This window comes from Thunnus maccoyii, chromosome 3 (assembly GCF_910596095.1).
Source record: "Thunnus maccoyii chromosome 3, fThuMac1.1, whole genome shotgun sequence".
Taxonomy (NCBI): domain Eukaryota; kingdom Metazoa; phylum Chordata; class Actinopteri; order Scombriformes; family Scombridae; genus Thunnus; species Thunnus maccoyii.
This window is the reverse complement of record NC_056535.1, coordinates 8,903,594-8,926,034: the sequence shown is the minus strand read 5'-3', so window position 1 is coordinate 8,926,034 and position 22,441 is coordinate 8,903,594. Positions and strand designations below refer to the sequence as shown.

Genomic DNA, 22,441 nt, shown 5'->3' with positions numbered 1-22,441 from the left:
TCCTAATACTTTGTCCACTCCATTAACATACATGAGGGGGGCAAAATATTAGGAACACTTTTCAATATAATGCACTCCGGTACAAAACCACCACCACCCACTACCACCTCAATAATAAACATGAAGTAGAATCATTACCTCTCTGACAATGTCAACAAAAACTGAAAAAGTATAAACTTTGTAAAAGTATAATTTATGGCAGAGCTGTTGTGTTGGATTGCATTACATTAGTGTACCTAATTAAGTAGCCAGTTGGTGTACACAGTATATAAAAAAAACAAACAAACAAACAAAAAACCTAAACAAAACAAAACAGTTAGTTAAGTTACCTGACGTGGGAACTATTTTCATCACATGGGCTATTATTCAGCTGCTGTGTGCATTTAAACAGTAGGCGATGTGACACACAGTGCGGTTGCAGCTCCAGTGGGAGACGTAATGAGAACCGTATTGCACTGAGTCAGTGTGCAAAGTTGTCTGACTGTGCAGCAGCTAAACAGTTTGTGCTGCTGCAACAGAGTGTAAAAGCTCCTTCAGGTTAAAAGGATGTATGATGAAGAGGCCGGGGTGGAGAGACAGTCACATAGAGGACCTGTTGGCATGCATCCACCCTGAAAAAGTGTTCTTGAGCAAAACAAATATTTACAACCTTAATGGTTATTATTACAGAGGTAGGACAGTTTATAGATGTTTGTAGTGGATAGAGAGGACTCTTGGGTTTATATTGGGTTGCAGGGATGAGTCATGTAAAGTGACCTCTGCTGGGAAGAAACCTTCTTAAGGGACTAGTCTCTGCTGCCAAGGTAACTTTGAATTACATTTTTGGTAGTGTGATTTTTAGTTTGAATTAATCAATATAATGATTATCCCAGTAGTCCATTTTCACAAAGAAGTTGAAAAACAGAAGTTGAGAAGCAGTTGAGCACATTAGTAAAAGGTCATTTTAGTTTGGTGGCTATGACACATTAACCTCTTCCTTTGAGTATTATGTTCCGATCCAGTCAGCGCTGTCCTAAAACCTAAGTAACACATGTATAATCTGTACTTAAAAGTTGGATTCTTGCTTTGTCATGCATCACCCACCCCCACACCCATTAACCCTCTATTAAAGTAGTCACAGTGAGTGCTTTGCACATTGTTGTAGTAATTCATTGGGGCTATTGGCATGTCCCTTCATGTGCCTGCAACTGCTGCTGCTGATCACCCTCAAACCCCTCAACAATTAGGGTGGGCCTGAGTTTATTGTTTGAGTTCAAAGATGTCTGTGTTGGAGACAGGATTATGGGATTTCCCCCCTTTACCTTTGGACTGATCATTTAGGAGGGGTTGGAGTATTCCATGTGCACTGTGTTGAAGCAGCTGAAACCTCAACAGTATTTCACACTGTCTGGATAGAGGAGAAGTTTGAAAATGAATATTAGACACATGACATTTGATGTTGGAAGAGAAACACTGGCTGCCAGGCTAAACACTGCGTGCAGAGAAAAAGAGGAGACTGTCTTTAGAATACAAGGTGTGCTAATCATATATTAATAATAAGATCACTTTCAGTGGCTTAACAATCATGACCAAACAAAGAATCAATTGATTGGACACTTGGATTTGAAAGGTCCACACCCCACCCATCTTATTACCAAGATAGAGAGGTGCACTCCATAATAGGACACTGATCTTTTGTCGCCCTACTTTATTTGACTCATCCCCGCAAACTCTCCCACTCTTTCCAGTCTTGGTTTATCCCGTTCTGAACCCCTCCTGCCCCTCCCCTGACACAGCGCCTCAATAAAACCCATTCCAAAGTTGCCATCAAGAGAAGCGCACGGCTGTATCACACCAGAGGACAGTGCGCAGCGGCAGATGAGTTAATAGAGGGTAGTGTATTTAACCCCCCCACGCACAGGAGGACTGTTTATGAAGGAACCGCATCCCCAGGCTAACTTTGGAATAGTTAAAGCCGCGCGTAAAATTTGGGTAAAATGGTGACAAGCGCCTTGGCGACATTAACGACCCTTCTGGCGTGGAGGTGCTGCGTGTTGGCCACTCAGGTCGCCTTCTCCAACTTCTCCATGGACAACGAGGTGCGCTCCAGCTTCATCCAGCGGCGGCTGCGGAGCCAGGAGCGCAGGGAGATGCAGCGGGAAATCCTCTCCATCCTGGGGCTGCCGCACCGTCCGCGGCCGCACGTCCACACCAAACACAACGCTGCCCCGATGTTCATGCTGGACCTGTACAATACAATCTCTACAGACGCAGAGCCGCCCGGATATTCTTACTACAAGCCCCTTTTACCAACCCAGGCCTCCCCCATGGTGACACCACAGGACAGCCGCTTCCTGGATGACGCAGATATGGTGATGAGCTTTGTCAATCTTGGTAAGTTTCCTATCTAACTTTTAAAAACCGTTATTCTATAATGAAACGAAATTAAAAAATATGGGATAAAAGGTTCAGTCCTAAGATAAACCCTTTATATAATGTGTCTGTGATATTTACAGTATTTCTTTATCATGGCATCACTGACAGCCTCTAACTTTTTAGATTAGTAGTTTAGTATGATACCTATAATGTATTCATAAAAATGTTAAATGATTGCTTTTCTTCTTGATTTTGTTATTAGGATTCTTTGCAAGTACCTAACCAATACAATGATGACTTCATCTATTCATCTTGGTCAGAGATCATCTGATTCAATTAAGAATAAGTTTTCAGTGTTTTCCATTTTGTTGTCCAGTCTTCCACAACAGAGAGCAATATGTATGTGTGTGTGTGTATGTGTGTGTGTATGTGCGTGTGCGCCTTTGTGAAAGCCAGGGTGTCTCTGACTTTGTGGCTTTTGGGTCACTTTCTTCACTTGAAATCAAGCATTATGCATTCCGAGCTGTAAATGTTATGACAACATGCCTGTATCCGATTTCCCCAGAATCCCTTCAAAGCTCTGGGGGAGAGGCTTTAGCATGGCTTTGTTTCGCATGACTAGGAATTGAACGGGCATTTCTAAACCCCTGGGGAGTGAGGGAGAAGTTGACTGAGATCAAGATACAAACTGCATCTAAACACATGTTATTGCTGCAGTAATCTCTATTAGTGCAGGTGTGTGTGTGAGTGCGTGTGTGTGTGTGCAGAGCATTCCTGCATCTATATGTGCCTGTTTGTGTGTTTGTTTGAAGGGCGTAAATCACGGGGGGTCACAGGTGGGAGTCAGGGCTTACTCGGACATTATTGAATTTATAAAAGGCAAATCCTGCCTTTGTTTCCCTTGGAGATCCTACGGCAGCTCTGATATCACTATGGTGAAACAGTAGACGGCACGGTGCCTGTGGCTCTTATCCGGATGTGGGGTTCCATCCAAAAGCAACCCTTATCTTCTTTACGCCCCTCTCCCGCCTCAGGGCTTGGAGGAGGGTTATAGGTCAATTGTGAAGAGATGAAGTTTGTTCATCTGAGATACGTTGCCAAGAAACCTTTTACCTTCCAGTCTGATTTTTTGTATGCCATTGAGATTGAATTTAAGCCTGCAAATGAGGAGCCGTTCAGAGTTTTTTTTTTTCAATCAGCTCATAAATGTGTAGTTAATACAAAACATTTGGAGAAACATTTGGTTAAAAAAACCCGAAAGTGCATAACATAACATTTTATGTCCTCAGTCATGAACTTTTAACTGACAGTCTTTAGCTAATGAGATCTGGAAACGTGGTTTCTGAAAACCCCATAGCAGATTTATGTGGTTCCACATCTGAAGATTTTGATTATAAAGAGGAAGGAGGAAAAAAGACACAATGAGTGTGTATTATTTCTCTCTGGAGCCCAGAGTGGCCTCCTGTGCTGATGATTGTCAGAGTTTTTAGCCCGGGCTCCCACATTATGCTGGAGTGACTCTATCTTGGTGGTCCCTGGATGATCGCTTCAAGACCCAACTGGATTATGGTATTTCCCTTCCAAAGACCACAGCTTCCAGTGTGAGGGAGAGCTGCTGTAGAACTCCCAGTGCTCCCAGGTATATCCTGCAGGTGGACCACACTTAGAAAAATGTCCAATTATTTTAGATAAATCTGCCACATTTACTCAATATACTTTAAGTGAAAACAGTTCTGTTAGAGGTACGGTTTTCTGAAAAGTATCTTTCATTAGTTTGACATTATTTGAGAGCTTTTTGATATTGTAAAGTCTCCACATACGCATACTATACTATGTCACATGCTCATATATCTAACATGACTGCATATGTTTACTTCTGTTGGAATGCCAAACCACACGCCGTACCCCAGAATCACCAGCAGGAAGCATTCGTCTCATTGTCATGCAACATTACACAAGGCAGCTGCTATTGGACCGCGCATTTTTTCTTTTGTGCATTTGTTAATAAACAAATAGATTCCATGTAGTGCCGAGGCCTACACTTTTATCGGCCACTTAGCTTTTTCTGCAGCTCTCTGCTCTCTAACCCTTACGTTAGACCTGCTTGTTTACTGCTGCTGAAAGTCTTCGCCTGGAGACGTGTACACATGCGTTCAGTATGGGCTTCTCTGCATTGACCAAACACACACCTGCGTAGCATGGGAAAAGGCTTAATGACCAAAAATGTCACTGGCTTTCATTAAGAAAGAAAGAGTGCACAATGCTCTCCCAACAGCTGAAGGAAGACTGTGTTGCTGAGGAACAGAGGGAGTATTGTGTTTTCGAGAACTTGTCCTGCTAAGCTGATCTGTAGGTAGCATAAGGAGATCATACTAAGAATTTCTTTTGCCCCACCAGAAAATCTCATTAACCTTCTTATTATTTATACATCCATGTGCAAAATAAATGCTTTCTCTTCCCTCAGTGGCTCCAGCAGTAATTACAGGGTGACAACCCCTGATAAAATACTTTTACCTAATTTCTGTCTAACAAACTTTATTGACGAACTCTGTGTGAGGCTTATAACTCACTCTGTCACCAACAAGCAGACACAGAGCTGCATTCTGTGGCAGATTTATGCATAGATGCAATATTTGTTTAGCCGAGGTATTTTTGGTTGTTCTAATAATCTGCAAGAAAACAGCTTAGGGTTTGAAAAATGTTGTCAAACCTGTCAAAACACGCAGACATTCATTGGTGTGAATGGGCAGAAAATATTCACTTGAGAAATAGACTTAAAATATAGACTTAAACTTGTAAACAGTTGAAAACTCACAAATGAATAGACAGAGCTTGACCGATGCATAGATTGACATTAATAAAACTTGAAGCAATGATTATTGTTCACAAAAATCATATTCCATAAATTTTTGTGACTTTTGTTTTTGTGCAGACATAGTGAACCACCCACACCGATGTGTAAAAAAAAAAAAAAAAAAACTCCACTTACTATAAAATTGCAATAGGTTAATGATAGCTCCGTGGCTGTGTGGCCCTGCAGTGTCAGGAGCAATGTGAAGTGTTGAAATGCCTCCCAGAGGGAAGTTTGCATATCTGAGGTCTGATCTCTGCAGCTAATGGTCCCTAACGTAAACACACCGAGTCCTTACAAGCAATTATTGCTTTCATAAAAACACCCCTCGTTCCCTTCCAGCATTTAATTGCGGTCAAACAAATGACTCGCAGGGTTCAGAATGCACTGCTCTTAACGATGAGCGGGCTGTGTGTGTTTTTGCGTCGTTAGAAATGTTTTTAGAAGACTGAATCGGTTTAGTGCCATGAAATAAATGTTGTGTTTCCAGTCTGGGCGTCGTGCGTGTGTGGTTGTCTGTGTGCTGAAACAATAGTGGACCATCAGTAGGAACACAGGGTGATGTCATGATGATGTCATGGTGTATGTCAGTGGGCAGGATGTGTTTAAGGTGGCTAATCGCTGCTCTGCTCTGCACACCTTCACCAGAGACCTCCACCGCTCTTTCCAAGGACAAACACATTGACTAATGCTGTAAAAACACGACACTGGAAAGCTTCAGGAAGCTTCGGGGTCTTTCTGACCACTGTTCTGCTGGAAAGTCTGAGTGTTGGAGAGCTTCAGCTGGCGTATGACTGGGTGGAAACCCCACAGTGCCACCAGCTACTGCTGATTTACTTCATCCTCTGCAATCAGAATGAAATCACTGGATAGTGGTTCATGGCAAAATGATCAGGGATGTGTGGGTGGTACAGACTCTGGTACTTAAGACACACATGAATGTGTGAGGCTCTCTGCACTTTATGTGAGTGTGTTTATAAAAGCACACTGACTGCTGCGGTTTTCCGGGCAGTGCCTTACCAGGCCTTTTCTTGTGGTCAGCACATGTGTGTAATTTAAACAGGGAGCCAAACTGAGCCCTGAGTGTGTTTTTTCTCCCCCATATTGGCATGTATGGTGAACTTGACTTAAGTGATGTTTAGATCAATCACTTGACTGATGGAAGCAGGATTTTTCCTATTTCTGACACAGTGCTTCCGAGATGTGGGCAGAGGGACGCACATCAGAGGATTGTTTGATTCAGCGACAGTTGCGACAGATATTGCAACCGCTGACTGGTTTACCATCTCACAGCGGTTTGCTTTTTCCTCACAATGTAGAAACTTTCCCTCTGAGGGTCAGAAGTATTATTTTACTGTGGATATGTCAGCTGGGCAGAAAACAATCAACCTTTAATCATGGTGGTATCATAACTGAGTGGATTATAAATGGAGCATTTCAGGGAGGCACATCAAAGCCTCAATCAAATGTTGATTGACAACTTGTAACCTCTTTCACTCTACTAGTAAAAAATCACCACTTCTTCCAGTTTGATGTACACTTATCCCCATATTGCTGTCTCTCTTTTCCTGCCAGTTGATCAGGATCAGGATCTTCTGTACCAGCAGCACCAAAGGGAATTCAGATTTGATCTTTCCCGTATTCCAGAGGGAGAAGCTGTCACAGCAGCAGAGTTCAGGATTTACAAGGACTTCATCCAGGAACGCTATGAGAACGAAACGTTCAGAGTCAGTGTCTACCAGGTCCTGCAGGAACCTCCAAACGGGTAAGGGTGTTTTCTTTTCAGCTCTTGTCAATGTCAAAGTTTACAGGAATTTTATAGTTTGGTTTTTGCCTCTGATTTACTTCATCTTGTACCACACATTTCAGCTTGATCTTCTAAGTGGTGTTTAGAATTAAGTGGCCAGTTCAGCAAATTATTAAAAACATATTTTCTGACTTATTATGACTTATTTTAGTGGTATCTAGACATGGAAATAGTTTTTGTTTTAGTCAATTACATTTTGAGATATCCACATCTGTTACCACCCCAAGACAGAGTTTAAAAGAATTTAATTGGTGGTACTCACAGCAATGTGGTGCAACGCAACAGCCATGTGACTTTCCAGAAACAGTGTATGAATTACTCAGGATAATCCCCTGACTATACTCTCAGCAGTTTTTGTAAAGAAAACTGCTCGCAGTAGCAATTTCTCAACATCTTTTGGATGGATTGCTATGAAATTTTGTACTGACATTCTGGTCCACAGAGGATGAATCCTGCTGACTTTGGTGATCCCTTGACAAGCATGAGGTTTTTTTTTTTTACTGTTGACATTTTTACTTTTTAGTGAATGTCTCAACAACTTGGCTTGCCATCACTCTTGGTACAGACATTCACATGCACCTCACGAAGGTCCCTTAACTTTCCAGCTAGCATCATCATCAGGTCAAATTTGAAATTTGTCCAATACTTCAGGGGTTTATGATAATTTTTCTGCAAAAGTAATGACACTCCCATCAACCTCAGCTTTAATTTGTGCTAATTAGCAAATGTTAGCGTGCACGTTAAATCCATGTGAAACAAAGAGAGTAAACATGGTGAACATTATACCTGCTGAATGTCAGCATGTTAGCATTGTCATTGTTAGCATGCTAACATAAGCATTTAGCTGAAAGCTTCACCTAAAGTACAGCTTCACAGAGCCACTAACATGGCTGCAGACTGTTAAATTGTTTAATAATGTGAGCACCGCCAACTAATTCATCTCCATCTTAATGGGGTGGTGCCTGAAATCTTAAAAACCTGAGTGCACATGAAAAACACAATATGCATTGATACCTCTGGTGTAAAGGGATTTTTTTTTTTTGCAGTTTGAGTGAACTAACCCTTTAAAGCCTTTCCTAAACAACCTACTGTACCAAGCCTTCATACTGACTGCATGTTTCATTGCTACATATGATTATCCTCTTATGTTAGTGACACAGTACAAGTAGTGTGGTTGAGTTTAAACAAACACCTCATGCTACTGTGTGTTTTTCTATGAAAACTGGTTGTTAGCTTCATGCACACAGATCTGTCTGCTTTGGCTGCGTCGCTCCACATTTCCCAACCGGTTATTTCTGCTGATGTTAGTGTCAGCTCCGAACCTGTTTACACAGACATTAGTGTCAATTACAGAAACAGAGAGGTTCCCTCCAGAGCGAGTTCACTCTCACACAGTCAGAACAGGACTCCCCAAGAGACCAGCATTCATAATATGCAGCTCCCACCACAAATAACACCTTCAACCCACAAGATGTCAGTTCACTCCTTTTCCCTCACACAGGTGGTTATGCTTTCATGTTTCTGTCTGTCTGATCGTCTGTACATGGTTCTGTTTTGTCTGTCAGTCTCCCAGCTTCTGTCTTGTTACTCTCACAATGTTTTCTTGTTTCAAACCGCATTTGAAATTCGGTAACAGCATGACAAATTTTCTGACTGAAGGATAATTACACTCTGTACAAACCCCTCCTGACAAATCAAAGTTCCACCACCTGCATTATAAAGTCTCTCTACTCCATTTACCTGCTTGCCGCAGCCTGCCGGGGGGGACATGGGTGAATGGAGGGGCAGTAGGTTTAACGTCCTTCATCGGTGACAGCAGGGCTGACGACGGTGTTAAGGGCAACACCATTGTCATTCACAGACACAAATAAAGGCCACTCCACACAGACGAGCAGGCAGCAGGACAAAGACAGACGTCTGCCTGAGGGTCTGAAACTCAATCTGTAAACATACCTATTGTCTGTGAAATCTACCCTTAAGACAACACATAGTGTAGGATTTTTCTTCTGCGATGTTAAGAAAGTGCTCCTTTGATAATTTTTCAGGGTGTTCAAGGTGTTACCTGTTGATGGGGATTTATACTGGATGTTCAGATTGCTACATATTTTCTGAGGCTGAAATGACAAAATTCAACCTTGAATTTAAATAATTGTTTGTATTATTTTGCAATACATATTTCCTTTCTGCTGAATTAGGTTTTGTGTTACAAAGCCTAGGAAAAAGAGAAAGAAAATGCAAAAGACAATGAAAAATGAAGTATTTCTTAATTCTTTTTCTGTTTTGCAAATTAGATTAAGCCTGATTGAGTGTACTGTATTTAGTGTGCAGTCAGAAATAATTCTGTTGGCACATTTCTGTTGTGGTGGCTCAGTACTCCAACACTTTGGTTGACTCACAGCTTTGATTTTACTTTATCTGACAAACAGTGTAGAAATTGTAGCCCTTTTTATACACAGTCTCACAATTTTAGGGGACTGAACATAATTGGACAAGTTATCATGTTCATATTTGGTTCCCTTACAGTCAATGACAGTCTGAAGTCTATAAACTATGGACATCAGCAGACAATTAGTATTTTCCCTGGTGATGCTCTAGCAGGCCTGTTGTACTGCAGCCATAATTACTTCTTACTTATTGTCAGGGCTTTTTGCCTTTAGCGTGGTCTTCAGTGAATGAAACACATTCTCAGTTGGACTGAGGTCAGCTGTCTGACTTGGCTCATCTTTTTCTTCCCCCTTGGGGGCTCCGTACATCTACAACATTCCACTGTTTGGTCATAAAATTTCTTGGTTGCCTTTATGCAATATTTCTGCTGCATTGTCCTAAATTGGGTGAATATGTACAAAAAAATCCTACACTGTTCACTCAGTATGGATGTACAGACAAAAACAAACTACAAACTTTAGTTTTGCATTTTTTTAGCCTATTAAATACTAATTATGTATAATTGACATGACAGCCAAACATACCATTCGCTTTTATGTTGTTTTCCCACCGTCCAGGCTGCCATTGGTTTCTATTAATTTCCATTAGAAATTAGATCAATTTGCAGAAACTTGAGCAAGTTTCTACAAGAAATACATAACTCATCACAGTGGACATTTCATCACTGTTGTGTTTCTGTTATTGTTGTGTGGCAACGCAATTGCAAGCAGAGACGCTTGGAAGTTTTCTTTCTTCATCTTCTTTGATGCTGCGTCCAAGAAAACTTCCAAGAACCTGTGATTTCAGTCAGTGTAAAAAGAGGCATCTTATTAAAGGAGTACACCGCTGAAAACCTGTGTTTTGATGGGGTAGGCACATGTTGGCTGAAATGTGGATCTGCCTTGACTTAATTATATAATTACATATCATTCTCCCCTCAGTGAAGTGGAGCTGCTGCTGCTGGACCAGCGTGAAGTGTGGGCTGCAGAGGAGGGCTGGCTGGTCTTTGACCTTACCGCCACTAGTAACCTCTGGGTGGTCAACCCTGAGCAGAACCTTGGCCTGCACCTGGTCCTGGAGGACAGACATGGTCAGTCACTGCCATACATTAACTAGCAACAACAGTCTAAAGACTACAGCCTTTGTGTAGAGTAGTGATTTAATGTTACAAAGAACATCATCACATATTGAGTAAATCTGTGTAGTGGCTGCTTACAGAGTTCAAGTCATGATTGTGGTTGTTGTGGTCATATTAGGATGAAAAATTTATTGTTAAGTAGAAACTCAGATGTGTGTTATTGCCATATTCAGTGGTTGGTTGAGACTCATAAGTCTTGTTCCCCCTCCTGATCCCTGTCTCCCCCTGTAGGCCAGAGGAGGAGCCCCCAGCTGGCGGGACTGTTGACGGGCAGTGGACCCCAGGACAAGCAGCCCTTCATGGTTGCCTTCTTCAAAGCCAATGAGGTTCGCTTCCGCAGCATCCGCTCTGCCCACGGCCATAAGGGACGCCAGTCTAACCGCTCCAGATCCCAGAAGACTGTACATGATGCACTAAAGGCAGTGGAGGCTGCAACAGGTGTCTGACCCCTTCAAATCACCATAGACACTAGTCATGGCCAATAATGACTTTGACTCATTGGCATTTAATACTCACCAACTTAACATTTGCATGTTTTCAATTTCAGATAATCTGGGCATCTCCAAAGAGGGATGTAAAAAGCATGAGCTGTATGTCAGTTTCAGAGATTTGGGATGGCAGGTATAATACAGAACCTTATTTAATTTCACTTCATCTAAGTTCAAAAAGTGACATTTAACTGAACCTTTGTCTGTGGTTTTATCTTTATCAGGACTGGATCATAGCACCAGAAGGCTATGCTGCGTACTACTGTGAGGGGGAGTGCGCCTTCCCTCTCAACTCCTACATGAATGCCACCAATCACGCTATTGTGCAAACTCTGGTAAGTCCCGAACAGTCCCTGATGACAGTCCCTTTTACTGCAGACTCCACTCTCTGTGACAGCTGATTTATGCTTCTTCTAACTGCAGGTGCACTTTATCAACCCGGAGACGGTGCCCAAGCCCTGCTGTGCCCCCACACAGCTCCATGGCATCTCAGTGCTCTACTTTGATGACAGCTCCAACGTAATCCTCAAGAAGTACCGCAACATGGTGGTCAGAGCCTGTGGCTGTCACTGACCGCTCGCCCCCCTCCCCTCCCATGAGTTCTGCAAATCCAGAGGGACACTTAAGAAAGGAGGACGCGAAGGGACCAGATACAAGAGATGACTGACTGCCTGTCACAGAATGAGCTTTAATCTGGGGATTGTATTTATGACCAGCAGCTGAACCGCCCACGCAGTATTAACCACTACCGCAAACCAATTAGAACTGGTCACAGAGGAAGGTTGAACAAAGGATTTTCTTATGTTTTCCTTTCAGTGTGACTTGGAAAGTTTGCACTAAAATGACCCAGAGAGGTTTCTTCAGAAACAAAACATTTAAGAAAGTAAAAAGTTACTCATATTTATCCCTGTTGGCAGAGATTATATAACACAAACTGTATCTGCATTTGAATTCTGTTGTGACCATCAGGTATGACGATATAAAATGTTGCCTGGGTGAAAATGTGCATTTGATAACAGACCTCACAGCTCATACAACTTTGGATCTCCATCTTCCTGTTAAACCACTGAATCTTGTCTTTCGGAACAGCTGGATAAACTTGAGTCCTGATAAAGAAAAAAATCTGTGTTCTGTAACAAACTTAAGTGGTGTTGAACAGGTGTTCAGCAGGCCAGTTGGACCGGATCAGGAGTAAGACATCTGGCAGCGTGTCTGTGTGCTGCTGATGTAGAGGAGCTCTGTAAAGAATGACAGCCGAGACTGTTAATAACGGTGTGTGGGATTGAAAGGCCCGGCTTCTCCTGGTGCAGACATACAGTATATCATCGGGCTTGAGAAAGGCATACAGTCTGCAAGATGTCAGTAATTCATCTTCATGAGACAGACATCAGGTTTTGCACCATCACCCCCACTGCAGCTGCCTTCTGGCATCAGACCAGAGCTGCAGGAGGGCAAAGAGAGGCTGTAATTTTATTTTGTCAGATTAAAGTAGTCGAATAAATTGTAACTATCAAAGAAGACGTAGGTGTGATGTTTTTACCTCATTTGACCTCAGTAATGTTCCTTACAGTGGCATTCACAACACCCTCTGCTAGTCATTTTAATACATTTTGAGATTGAAAGTTCACTCTTGACCTCACCACAAGGATAATTTAATAGCTGTTCTGGAGCTTTCAATCATGTAACACGATCTTCCTCAACAGAGGAGAAAAATGGGAATTTGAACACGAACAATTGCAAAATGTTCAACTTTATGTATTTCTCCACTTCCTGAAGAAGATTGAGTGATATACTGGAAAGCTCTAGAACAGCTACTAAATGGTCTTTATAGTATTCTGTCAACTAGTAAATTAATCTTTTTTTAGTGATGAATAGTTTATGAAGATTTTTGTAAAACTTTTAAAAAACTTGCAGGAAATTTTACACAACATTTTTATTTCACAGAAAGCAAACTGTTTCACAAGTTAAAGACCTGATCTGTTTGTACAGCCACCTGTGTGCTCTGACTATGACATCAGATCGAGTCCCTGTGGTCCACATTTAAATTTTCTCACATTCAGCTGATTGTCAAAATGTGAACCATGTATCGCACTGTACACCATTCACAAATTGTGCCCTTAGAGTACTTAGAATAACACAAGCATCTCCACTTTTAATATTGGGACAAACATTTTAAAAGGGGCATCAGTACAAAAAGCAAAGCTGCTATATGCTGTAACAACCAAGCAAATGAGGCATTCACACTGACATTCACCGAGAAGCTGAAAGCTTCCAGCATAGCATATTACAACACTGCCCAAACACAGATTTTTACCTTAAATAGAAAATAGAGGTAGAAGATTTAGAGCACTAAATCTTGCTGATACAATCAGAAAGAGAGTTGATTGTCAATGTGAATATTCACTTAAACTGAGGAATAATGAATTGCATTAATTTGGAATGAAATCTATCATGTGGGTTCATGAAGAACTCTTACATAATATTAGGCAGAAGAGAGATAAACTCTAAATGATATCATCAGCAGTGAAAGACCTGAGGGAGAAGCTTTCTGTGCTCTTCAAGGAATGTGGGCTGATTTTGTCAGAACTGCTTGCAATCATTTGAACGCTCACTTTAAACTCAACCAATATTCTTTGAGCCTACAAGATCTTTCTCAAGTTCATTGTCACTGGAACAGCTCTAGGGTTTCTCTCTATGGCAACAAAGATTTACACCTAGGTTCCCCCAGTTTCTCACAAAACTGTACTGAAGAGCTTTTCAACATGTGAATTCTGTCATGACTTGCTCTTTGCTCAAGCTTACTGAAAATGTAATGTTTAACTCAGATTCAACTCACATAGTCAGTATATGATCCCTGACTTACCTTGATAAATACAGTGCTAATATAAGTTTACCTCTAGGGGATCCTGAGATCTTTCCTCTTTAGCTCTTTTTCCTCAGATACAAATTCAAAACACAATCAAGCACTGAAAAAGGATTTAGGAGGTAGAGAGACAATAAATATAGGCTGAATATAGCAGAGCTTAAAAGAGACTGACTTGCTCCCCTCTTCACTATATGCAATTGGTGCCTGGACCTCGTAGCTCAGGGGCTGAATAGTGTCTCCTCCGGACTGCCTCTGCCTCCTTCTTCTGCCCCCTGGCTGGACTCTCTGGCCCTGGGGGAACCTGGGGGCTTGATGCCTTTAAAGACCCACACTCTCCCTCTGATTTCCTGGGTGAGGTTTCAGCCTCCGGGGTGGCTGACGGTGAAGGCTGGGGGGCTGAGACAGGGGTGAGAGCCAGGCAGACGTCCCCCACACTGAGCTGGCGGCACTGCAGGCCACAGAGACGGGCAGTTCTCTGAGGGCTGCAGGAGGACCAGCCCTGTCCACGCACAAAGAATGGATACTCCACATAGACGTCCACCAACTCCTGGAGGAGAAGAAGACACAGCAACAGTGCGATTAGAGAGAAATGCAGCTTGTACATTTACCCACTAGGGGGTGTTGTTGTTCCAGTTTGAAGAGATTACTTGTGCTGATTTATGGTGAGAAAAGTCTTTAATGATTTCATACCCTTTTTGAAACCACCCACACACCTAAGATATAGAGAGACCTTTAGTTTAAATGCAGTCTGGTACATATCAGCTTATTGCTTAAAGGATAATGATGCTGTCATTCTACTTATATTCTGTTATTGTCAACAAATCAGATGAGAGGAGACCAAAACTGAAAATGTGTTAGTCCATACTACTTCCAACTGAAGATGTAAATCTTTAGACATGCGTCACAAATACATAGTTTCAGTTTTTTACAAGGCTAGGTTATCTGGTGAAATAGCCGGGTACTATATTTTTGGGTGAATGCAGCTCAAACAGGACACTGCATTTGTTGGGGACAATTTTCTATTTTCAGGATCAATACACATTTGGTGCTACTATGTATGCGGATCAATTAATTGTTGGTTTTGATTAGGACTGCAACTAACAATTATTTTCATCATTGATTAATCTGTGATTATTTTCTTCATAAATTGATCAATCGTTTTGTCAGTGAAATACAAAAAAAATTGTGACAAAGTGGCATTCACAATTTCTTGGTGACATCTTCAATTTGCAACTTTTGTTTTGTCTGACTGTAAGCTGTAACCAGAGAACATTTGGCACTCTTGCTTGAAAAATGAGTTTAAGAAATGTATTACATTTCTTTCGATCAACTAATCAATTAATCAACTAATCGTTGCAGTCTTAGTTTTGGTCTTTTAATGGGCTTTGTTAACAACAAGGACCACCACCAGCCCTATCCTTTCACATGTTATAGTCCAAGCTTGACTACAGGCCTTTTCTCATTAAAAATTTGATGATGTTAGAATTTGTACTATATATCTTAACCCCATTCATCTAAAAGTGATGGAACATCAAGTTCAAAGACTGTATACAGTCATTTCCAGTTGCAGCATTTGATAGATACACTACTTAATGAGAATAAAGACAGCTGCTGGTGGAGGGTCAGCTATGAATGGTGTAAAACAGTGAAAGTGATTTTCCTTTTCTTTCCCTCTCTTGTGCTTCACCTGGGACTGCTGGTCATGCAACAGGATGAGGAGGCGTGAGATGGAAGAAGGGGAGGCAGAGGGGGAGATGCTCTGCACTGTGCAACAGCTCAGGCGCAAGTCTGGACAGGCCAGTGAACCAAGCAGGAAATCCTCCGTCTGCAGGTGTTCCACCCTTCTCAGTCGCCCGTCCCTGAGCTCGATCAGAGAGCCGGCCACAAAGTGAGGGAGCAGCCAGGGAAAACGGTTCGGAGAGGAAGAGGAGGAAGAGGAGGATGAGGAGGCATTGGTTCGCTCGGAGGAGGGGAGGGCAGGAGATCTTGATGCATCCTCTGTTGTGGACGTGCATGTGTTGTTTAAGTTATCAGGAGAAACTCTTATGAAGGAATGTAATGACGGTCCAGAAGCAGGATGTTTGAGAACCTTTGTTGATTTGTGCAACAAATCATGTTGCAGTGTAAGGTCCCCATATGGAGAGTGAGGTAGGTATGTACTCAACGATGGAGGACTTGGTTTTTCAACTCTTGGAAAATACTCGTCTCTTCTGTCTTTTCTTCTCATATAAGGTCCTTTATTCCTCCCGTTGCTCTGCCTCTCTGTGATAAAACTCTTGTCCCTTAATGTCTTGAGCTGCTCCCAGCTGTATTCTCCACCCACCCAATGGAAACCCTCAGTGACCGGGGAGACTGGGTTGAATCTGGAGGGGTGGTGTGAATGGCTCGGGTGGAGGCTGATTTCTCTGTGGTGGCTGGGCAAGTGACCGTGGTGCTGATAGTGGTGAGAAAAGTCCCATCCAGGATGCAGGGGGTTGAACTCCCTCCACTCTGCCCAGCCATGATGCTCCCTGAACGCTGAGAGGACGTGAGGTTTGGACCTGGTGGATGCATGTGTCTGCATCCATGGTTGATAGAGTGCAGGAACCCGTCTTGGTACGGGCTGGAACGGGCTGGTGTGTTTTATCTTAAACTCACTGTGGCTCTTGTAAGGGTAGGGCACCTTGAATGTTGCAGCATCACACTGCTGCTGCTGCTGCTGTGGTGTGCTCTGTCTTTGGTCCCTCTTTTTGAGTGGGAGGCTGTCCCTGTCTGGGACAAGAGTCGGGTTTGGTGTGAAGTTCATTGGCTCACACTCACTGTCACTCACACTGGCGCTGCATGCTGTCCTGCAGAAGTTGAGGAGGTGTAGTGATCATGTGACACAGATTCCATTAATCTCTTGGCAAGCATTTCAGATAGATGGGTCCAATGTTGTCACGATCTGAAAAGTAGAAGAAACACATATTGGTGTGCTTTCTATCCTCACAAACAAGGCAGCGAGATGGAGAAAATTATGTTTTTTATTCAGACTCTCTGTCTGTCACTGTCTCTCTCTTTAAAATATGCTTAAAGGACCAGTGTGTAAGATTGAGTGGCATCTAGTGGTGAGGTTGCAGCTTGCAACCAAATGAATACCCCTTCCTCCTCCCCTTCCAAGCATGTAGGAGAACCTATGGTGGCCGTGAAACTCGCGAAAAACCCAAAAGGCCCTCTCTTGAGCCGGTGTTTGGTTTTTCCATTCTGGGCTACTTCTGGACGGTGCAACATGGCGGCCTCCATGGAAGACAGCCCACTCCCTATGTAGATAAAAAGGGCTCATTCTAAGGTAACGAAAACACAACGATTCGTATTTTCATTCGATTACACACTAATTAAAACACACTTATGAATATTTTATTACATTCCGTTCCATTCCGCTAGATGCCACTAAATTTTACACACTGGTCCTTTAAAGGGAAACTCCACCGATTTAGGAATACTACTGCATATGTGAAAAAAGTTGTGTAAAGCCTTTTGCCTTTTGGCTCCAGAGAAGCCTAATAAATTAATAAAAGTTGGTTGGGTCTGAAGACTTGAAAATGAAGAAAATCTGGGGTTGTGTAGTTAGAAAGAAGTGAGGTTACCAGACTTCTGTGGCCTACTCAAGGCCGCAGGTGGCGAAATTGCCTGAAATGCTACAGATTTGCCTCTGTGTGTACATGTAAACTGACTTTGGTTTATATTCATATTGCCTTAAAGAGTTTTAGCATTTTGAAACATAGATGTACTGTGTGATAAATCTATGATATAGTACTACAGATTCTGTGATACATTACCACAGAATTTATCTCTGGTTCTGCTGCATTCGATTTTGCATCTTTTTAAAAAAACTGTCCATTGAGAGTGTCATATGTGCAAAATGCTAACTTGGTGGAGTACTATTCTAATAAATGACAAAACTTTTCCCCCTGAAACTGCCACCTAGTGAGATCATTGTCTGTAAAAATCCCTTCGACATCTCAACAGTAACTTTTCCATTAGCTCCAAATTAAAGCTTTCCAACGACCAATTGCTGGGGTATTGATAGGCATTAGTTTGATGGACATCTACCAACTCCTTTGTAAAAAAAAAGACTTTTGTAGCCTGCTCAAGGCCACAGGTGGAGAAATTGCCTGAAATGCTACAGACTTTCTCCTGCATGCACATGGAAGCTGACTTTAGTTTATGTTCATATTGCTTTAAAGAAAAAGCATTTTAAAACATAGGTGTCGCCTACAACTGGCACACAATCTTGCAGGAGTGCTCAGCAGCCCTTGAAATTGAACATTGCCTTGAAAGGTTATAGCATATGAAACCTGTGACCTAGGTTTGATGTCTTTAGCATGGTTATTTTCAAGATATTTCATAAAAAACAGCTCTGACACGTGTTTTTCCATTGCTTACTATGGGACCAAAATTGCTACAAACATTGGATCACTACCAAAAGTCAGAGTACACTTGTTCTCTGGAGATGTAATCCAGTCTTGTAACTTGGTTGTTGCAACCCGCCTCAGCTCCACCTCTTTGCCCATTTTGGATTAGCCAGGAGTTAGGCGGAGTCAGGCACTGCCAAGATGGTGAATGCTGGAGCCACTTTGAGCTTTAAAACCGCTCTTCAGAAAGCTATAATGTCACAGTGGCTGCGTCCATATTTGCGTCTATAGTTTTGACAAGGAAGAGGAAAAAAAGACAATATCTCTGGTTCTGCTGCATTCACCTTTTTTTTTTTTTTTTTTTTTTTTAAAAAAAAACAAAACAAACAACAACTGTCTTTTGTGAGTGTTATACAAGTGAAATGTACTCTTCCATCTGAATCTGCCATCTGGTGAGATCACTGCCTGTAAATATCCCCTCGACATTTCAACAATAACTTCACCATCAGCTCCAAATTAAAGCTTTACAACCACCAATTGCTGGGTATTGATGGGGATTAGGTTGATGGACATTTACCAACTCCTTTGTAAAAAAAAGTTACTATGGTAACAATGTACTGCACAGTGTGGCTGGTGAAAGAATGAACATAGTGAGAACAAAGCAAAGTAAAAGAATGGGAAGGGTGTAAAGTTAGAGGTTTGATTTTATTGCTAAACTTACCTCCTTTGGGTTAATATTATGTTACTATGTCAATCAAGCTTCCATAGTAATATTTTCCACTAGAAACAAAGCAAAGTGTGTGTATTCAGTTTCATGTGCATAGATACAAAACACTAGATGCAACTTTACATCATAACTCATTGGATAGCCATCCACCATCTTACATGGGTATTGTTTAAAATCATAACCTATGGGCAGCAAACTATGGTTGTCGGCTGTACAGAACCTAAATGCCTTACTACAAGAACCAAAGACACCAGGGAGGTTGGCATCACTTTCCACACGTCAGTATAGAGTAGATGAGACATTTATTTTTTATATAAAGGTCAACTAAAACTACAAAAAGTTAATAAACTAGGTATTTTTTACTATTAACTACCAAGTAACGTTAAAGGTTCAGTGTGTAAGATTTAGTGGCATCTAGCAGTGAGGTTGCAGATTGCAACCAACTGAATACCCTCCCCTTCCAACTGTGTAGGAGAACCTATGGTGGCCACGAAACTCGTGAAAGGCCCTCTCTAGAGCCAGTGTTTGGTTTGTCCGTTCTGGGCTACTGTACAAACATGGCAGTGCAACATGGCGGGCTCTGTGGAAAAGGACCTGATCCCTATGTAGATATAAAGGGCGTTTTCATGTGATTATACACAAATTAAAACATACATATGAATATTATATTCCATTTCTGCCAAGTCCTGTCCACTAGATGCCACTAAATTCTACACACTGCACCTTTAATGGACCAGCTGAGTTCTGAATTATTGCTGATTGCTAGCTCTCAACAGCATTGATCTATTAGTTAAACAGATAAATTATATCCAGCAAACATTGCTTTAATGTTAGCTACGCTAAGAGCTTAGAGCTCAAAGGTAATGTTTAGTAACATTATAAGAAAGTTATTATTATTACCCTAACATTTGACTGCCAAGCAGCTGTCATTCAAATGTAAAGTACACATACGACATGTTAATGACAAAGTGAAGCACTCATCTTCACTCCTAAATACCATTTCATAATATCTCAAGACAAATCCAGCAAGCCAGCTACGCTACAATCTACACAAAAAATGAAGCACAGGCATATCAGCACAACATCAACGTTAGCCACATCCTTGACAGGAACACTAACCAACCACACAATCAGTCAACATATTGTTGTTCAAGGCCAAGGGGTCACGCTAAATGTTACATGTTCACCACATCCAACTAACCCTAAATTAGCCACCTTGAATCTAGCAGTCATCACTTGTTGTCAGCTTACCTCATGAGTAGACAACATGCCTCTCTCCCTCCATTGCTCTGTGCCCAAAATTTAAGAACCACTGAGAGAGAGAGAGAGAGAGAGAGAGAGAGAGACAGAGAGAGAGAGAGAGAGGCATTCCCTGAGAGCAAAAGTATTGTTTTTTTTTTTATTTATTCCTGAATTTAACTATGAATTTGAAACAATTAAGTATTTAGCCATGTACTTTAGGATATCAGCAATGTTAATGAGTATTTGCCAGTGAGTTAGTGTGCGTGTGTGTGTGTGTGTGTGTGTGTGTGTGTGTGTGAGAGAGAGAGAGAGAGAGAGAGAGAGTTATTACAGTAAGTGTGTTTCTATCTTGTATTTCTGACTGTAATTGTCTGCCAATATAGGCCATGATACTGAATCTATTTAGGATTTCTACGAAAGATATTGCTCAATGTAGTACATTAGTAGTGTAGACAGTTCTTAAGTTCGGGCAAAATTGAAAAATTAAAATTATTGTATGCAATATAAACGCACAATTATGAGATTATCTTCATGATTGAAAGCATGATTTGTTCTTTTGGAGTTATAATAATCAAAATTTTACCAGAATCTTTTCTTTTGTAGTTCATTCTAGACAGGCATGGTTGTCTTACACTCATTACTTTGAATAAAAAATGATATTGGTGTATTGGTAGAAAAATAAAAGGATTATAACATAAGCCTCTTTCACTATAGGATCCAATTACAGCAAGTTTAAAACTGGACCCAGGTAAGATGGCTGCCATATGGTTCCATCCCAGAATGACAAGTAATTACGACACATCACGTCTAGTGTTTTATATCTATGGTTATGTCGCTAAACAGGGGCAGGGTGTTAAACACACAGCCCCTGCCTGCATCTTTCTAATGTGACTGAAGTGATCTCCAGCTCCTCAAGCTATTCATCTTCCTTGCGTGCATGAACAGTAGTGAGTCAGTTTGCTGAGGGGCTAAATGAAAAGAAAAAGACTCTGCAGACACATTATTTAGACGAAGTGATGCGGGGAGGTGAAGAGCAGCGCAAGACTTTTACAGCCCATCAATGCAAAGCTCAGCTGAATAGTATTATGTCTTCATCATAGCTGAGCACTGCCACTGAATGGACCTCTTTCACTCTTCCTGACTTGCATGTATGTGATATGAGCTTTTCCTCTATCATGTGTGTGTGTGTGTGTGTATGTGGGATCAGACAACACCCTCACACTGACATTCCCGTGCGAGCACTCATTATACCATGAGGCATAAATAGATAAGTATTTGTCAGCTAAATGCCTCCAGTGTAAATGTAAATTCATTCAAATGACTCTGAGGTGTGGGCGACTTACTCAGCGCCCGGCACACAGGTATGGTCAGATCATGACCCAAACAGGCCCGCGCTGGAAGCTTATTCAGGCTCAATCGCCTTATGAGGCGATCAGTTCACTAGGGGTCACTAATCTATGGAAATGAAATGTATACACAACTGTGTTTAGTGTGTTTGGTGCCATCCTGATAATGATAATCTGCACCGAGGACAGGGTTATTTGCATATCAGTAGTGACAATATTGCTCTGAGTCAGCTTGATATTTCTATCTATGGAGCTGTAGCGCAATACAACCAAATTTAACCTCTGGCGCTGAATCTCACAGACCACAAAGAGTTCCTCAAACATGCATGCAGAGTTAGACTAATACACATATCATAACTGGATCTTTTGGTGGTGTAAAAGAGGAATATTGTATGAATTTCTCTGCCACATATATTTTAAACAGGTTTCATGCCGAAGACTTACTTACATGTTCCTCCATCCATCCGTCTCCTTGTGCATCCAGGCGTCCTCATACTGCAAGTCCACCCATGTTCACAAAATGAAGACAGACCCTCCTCACACACCTGTCTGGCCTGTGTTGTCCTCACAGGCTGCAGGTGAAAAGGGAAAAGGAGAGCTGAATGAGCAGAAACATCCAGACAAGCTCAACAGACTGTCTATCAGACACACTCTCCACCTTTTCTCTTCTCTTCTCTTCTCTTCTCCTCTCTCTCTCTCTCTCTCTCTCTCTCTCTCTCTCTCTCTCTTCTCCTCCTACTCGCTTTTACATTTTACACTCCCACTCCACTCAGTCAGTCAGTCCTGTTAACCTTTCTCAGACAGATTTGATGTCTCTCCCTCCC

The 22,441-nt window shown here is 41.8% G+C and overlaps 2 protein-coding genes across 2 annotated transcripts; one reads left to right on the top strand and one right to left on the bottom strand.

Annotated features, from left to right (window-relative positions):
• The first annotated feature begins 263 nt into the window (after window positions 1–263).
• On the top strand, window positions 264–12,537 carry LOC121894469 (bone morphogenetic protein 7-like). The gene is made up of 7 exons (XM_042407083.1): window positions 264–2,373; window positions 6,782–6,971; window positions 10,379–10,527; window positions 10,807–11,013; window positions 11,123–11,196; window positions 11,288–11,398; window positions 11,487–12,537. Exons 1-7 carry the CDS (start codon window positions 1,977–1,979, stop codon window positions 11,634–11,636), a joined length of 1,278 nt encoding a protein of 425 aa, XP_042263017.1. The 5' UTR covers window positions 264–1,976; the 3' UTR covers window positions 11,637–12,537.
• A 504-nt stretch (window positions 12,538–13,041) lies between these two features.
• Window positions 13,042–22,200, bottom strand: LOC121894416 (ataxin-1-like). Its single transcript, XM_042406989.1, has 3 exons — window positions 22,066–22,200; window positions 15,617–16,852; window positions 13,042–14,476 (listed from the first exon to the last, which is right to left on the bottom strand). The coding sequence occupies exons 2-3, from the start codon at window positions 16,712–16,714 to the stop codon at window positions 14,117–14,119; spliced, it is 1,458 nt and encodes a 485-aa protein (XP_042262923.1). The 5' UTR covers window positions 16,715–16,852; window positions 22,066–22,200; the 3' UTR covers window positions 13,042–14,116.
• Window positions 22,201–22,441: the final 241 nt, after the last annotated feature.

Excerpts from the sequence above, each read along its gene's own strand:
- LOC121894416 (XM_042406989.1), bottom strand. The coding sequence starts at position 16,714 with ATGAACTTCACACCAAACCCGACTCTTGTCCCAGACAGGGACAGCCTC. Across the intron at positions 14,477-15,616 it reads TGCATGACCAGCAGTCCCAG|GAGTTGGTGGACGTCTATGT; the intron begins GTGAAGCACAAG and ends CTTCTCCTCCAG.
- LOC121894469 (XM_042407083.1), top strand. The coding sequence starts at position 1,977 with ATGGTGACAAGCGCCTTGGCGACATTAACGACCCTTCTGGCGTGGAGG. Across the intron at positions 6,972-10,378 it reads CTGCAGGAACCTCCAAACGG|TGAAGTGGAGCTGCTGCTGC; the intron begins GTAAGGGTGTTT and ends TTCTCCCCTCAG. Across the intron at positions 10,528-10,806 it reads GGTCCTGGAGGACAGACATG|GCCAGAGGAGGAGCCCCCAG; the intron begins GTCAGTCACTGC and ends CTCCCCCTGTAG.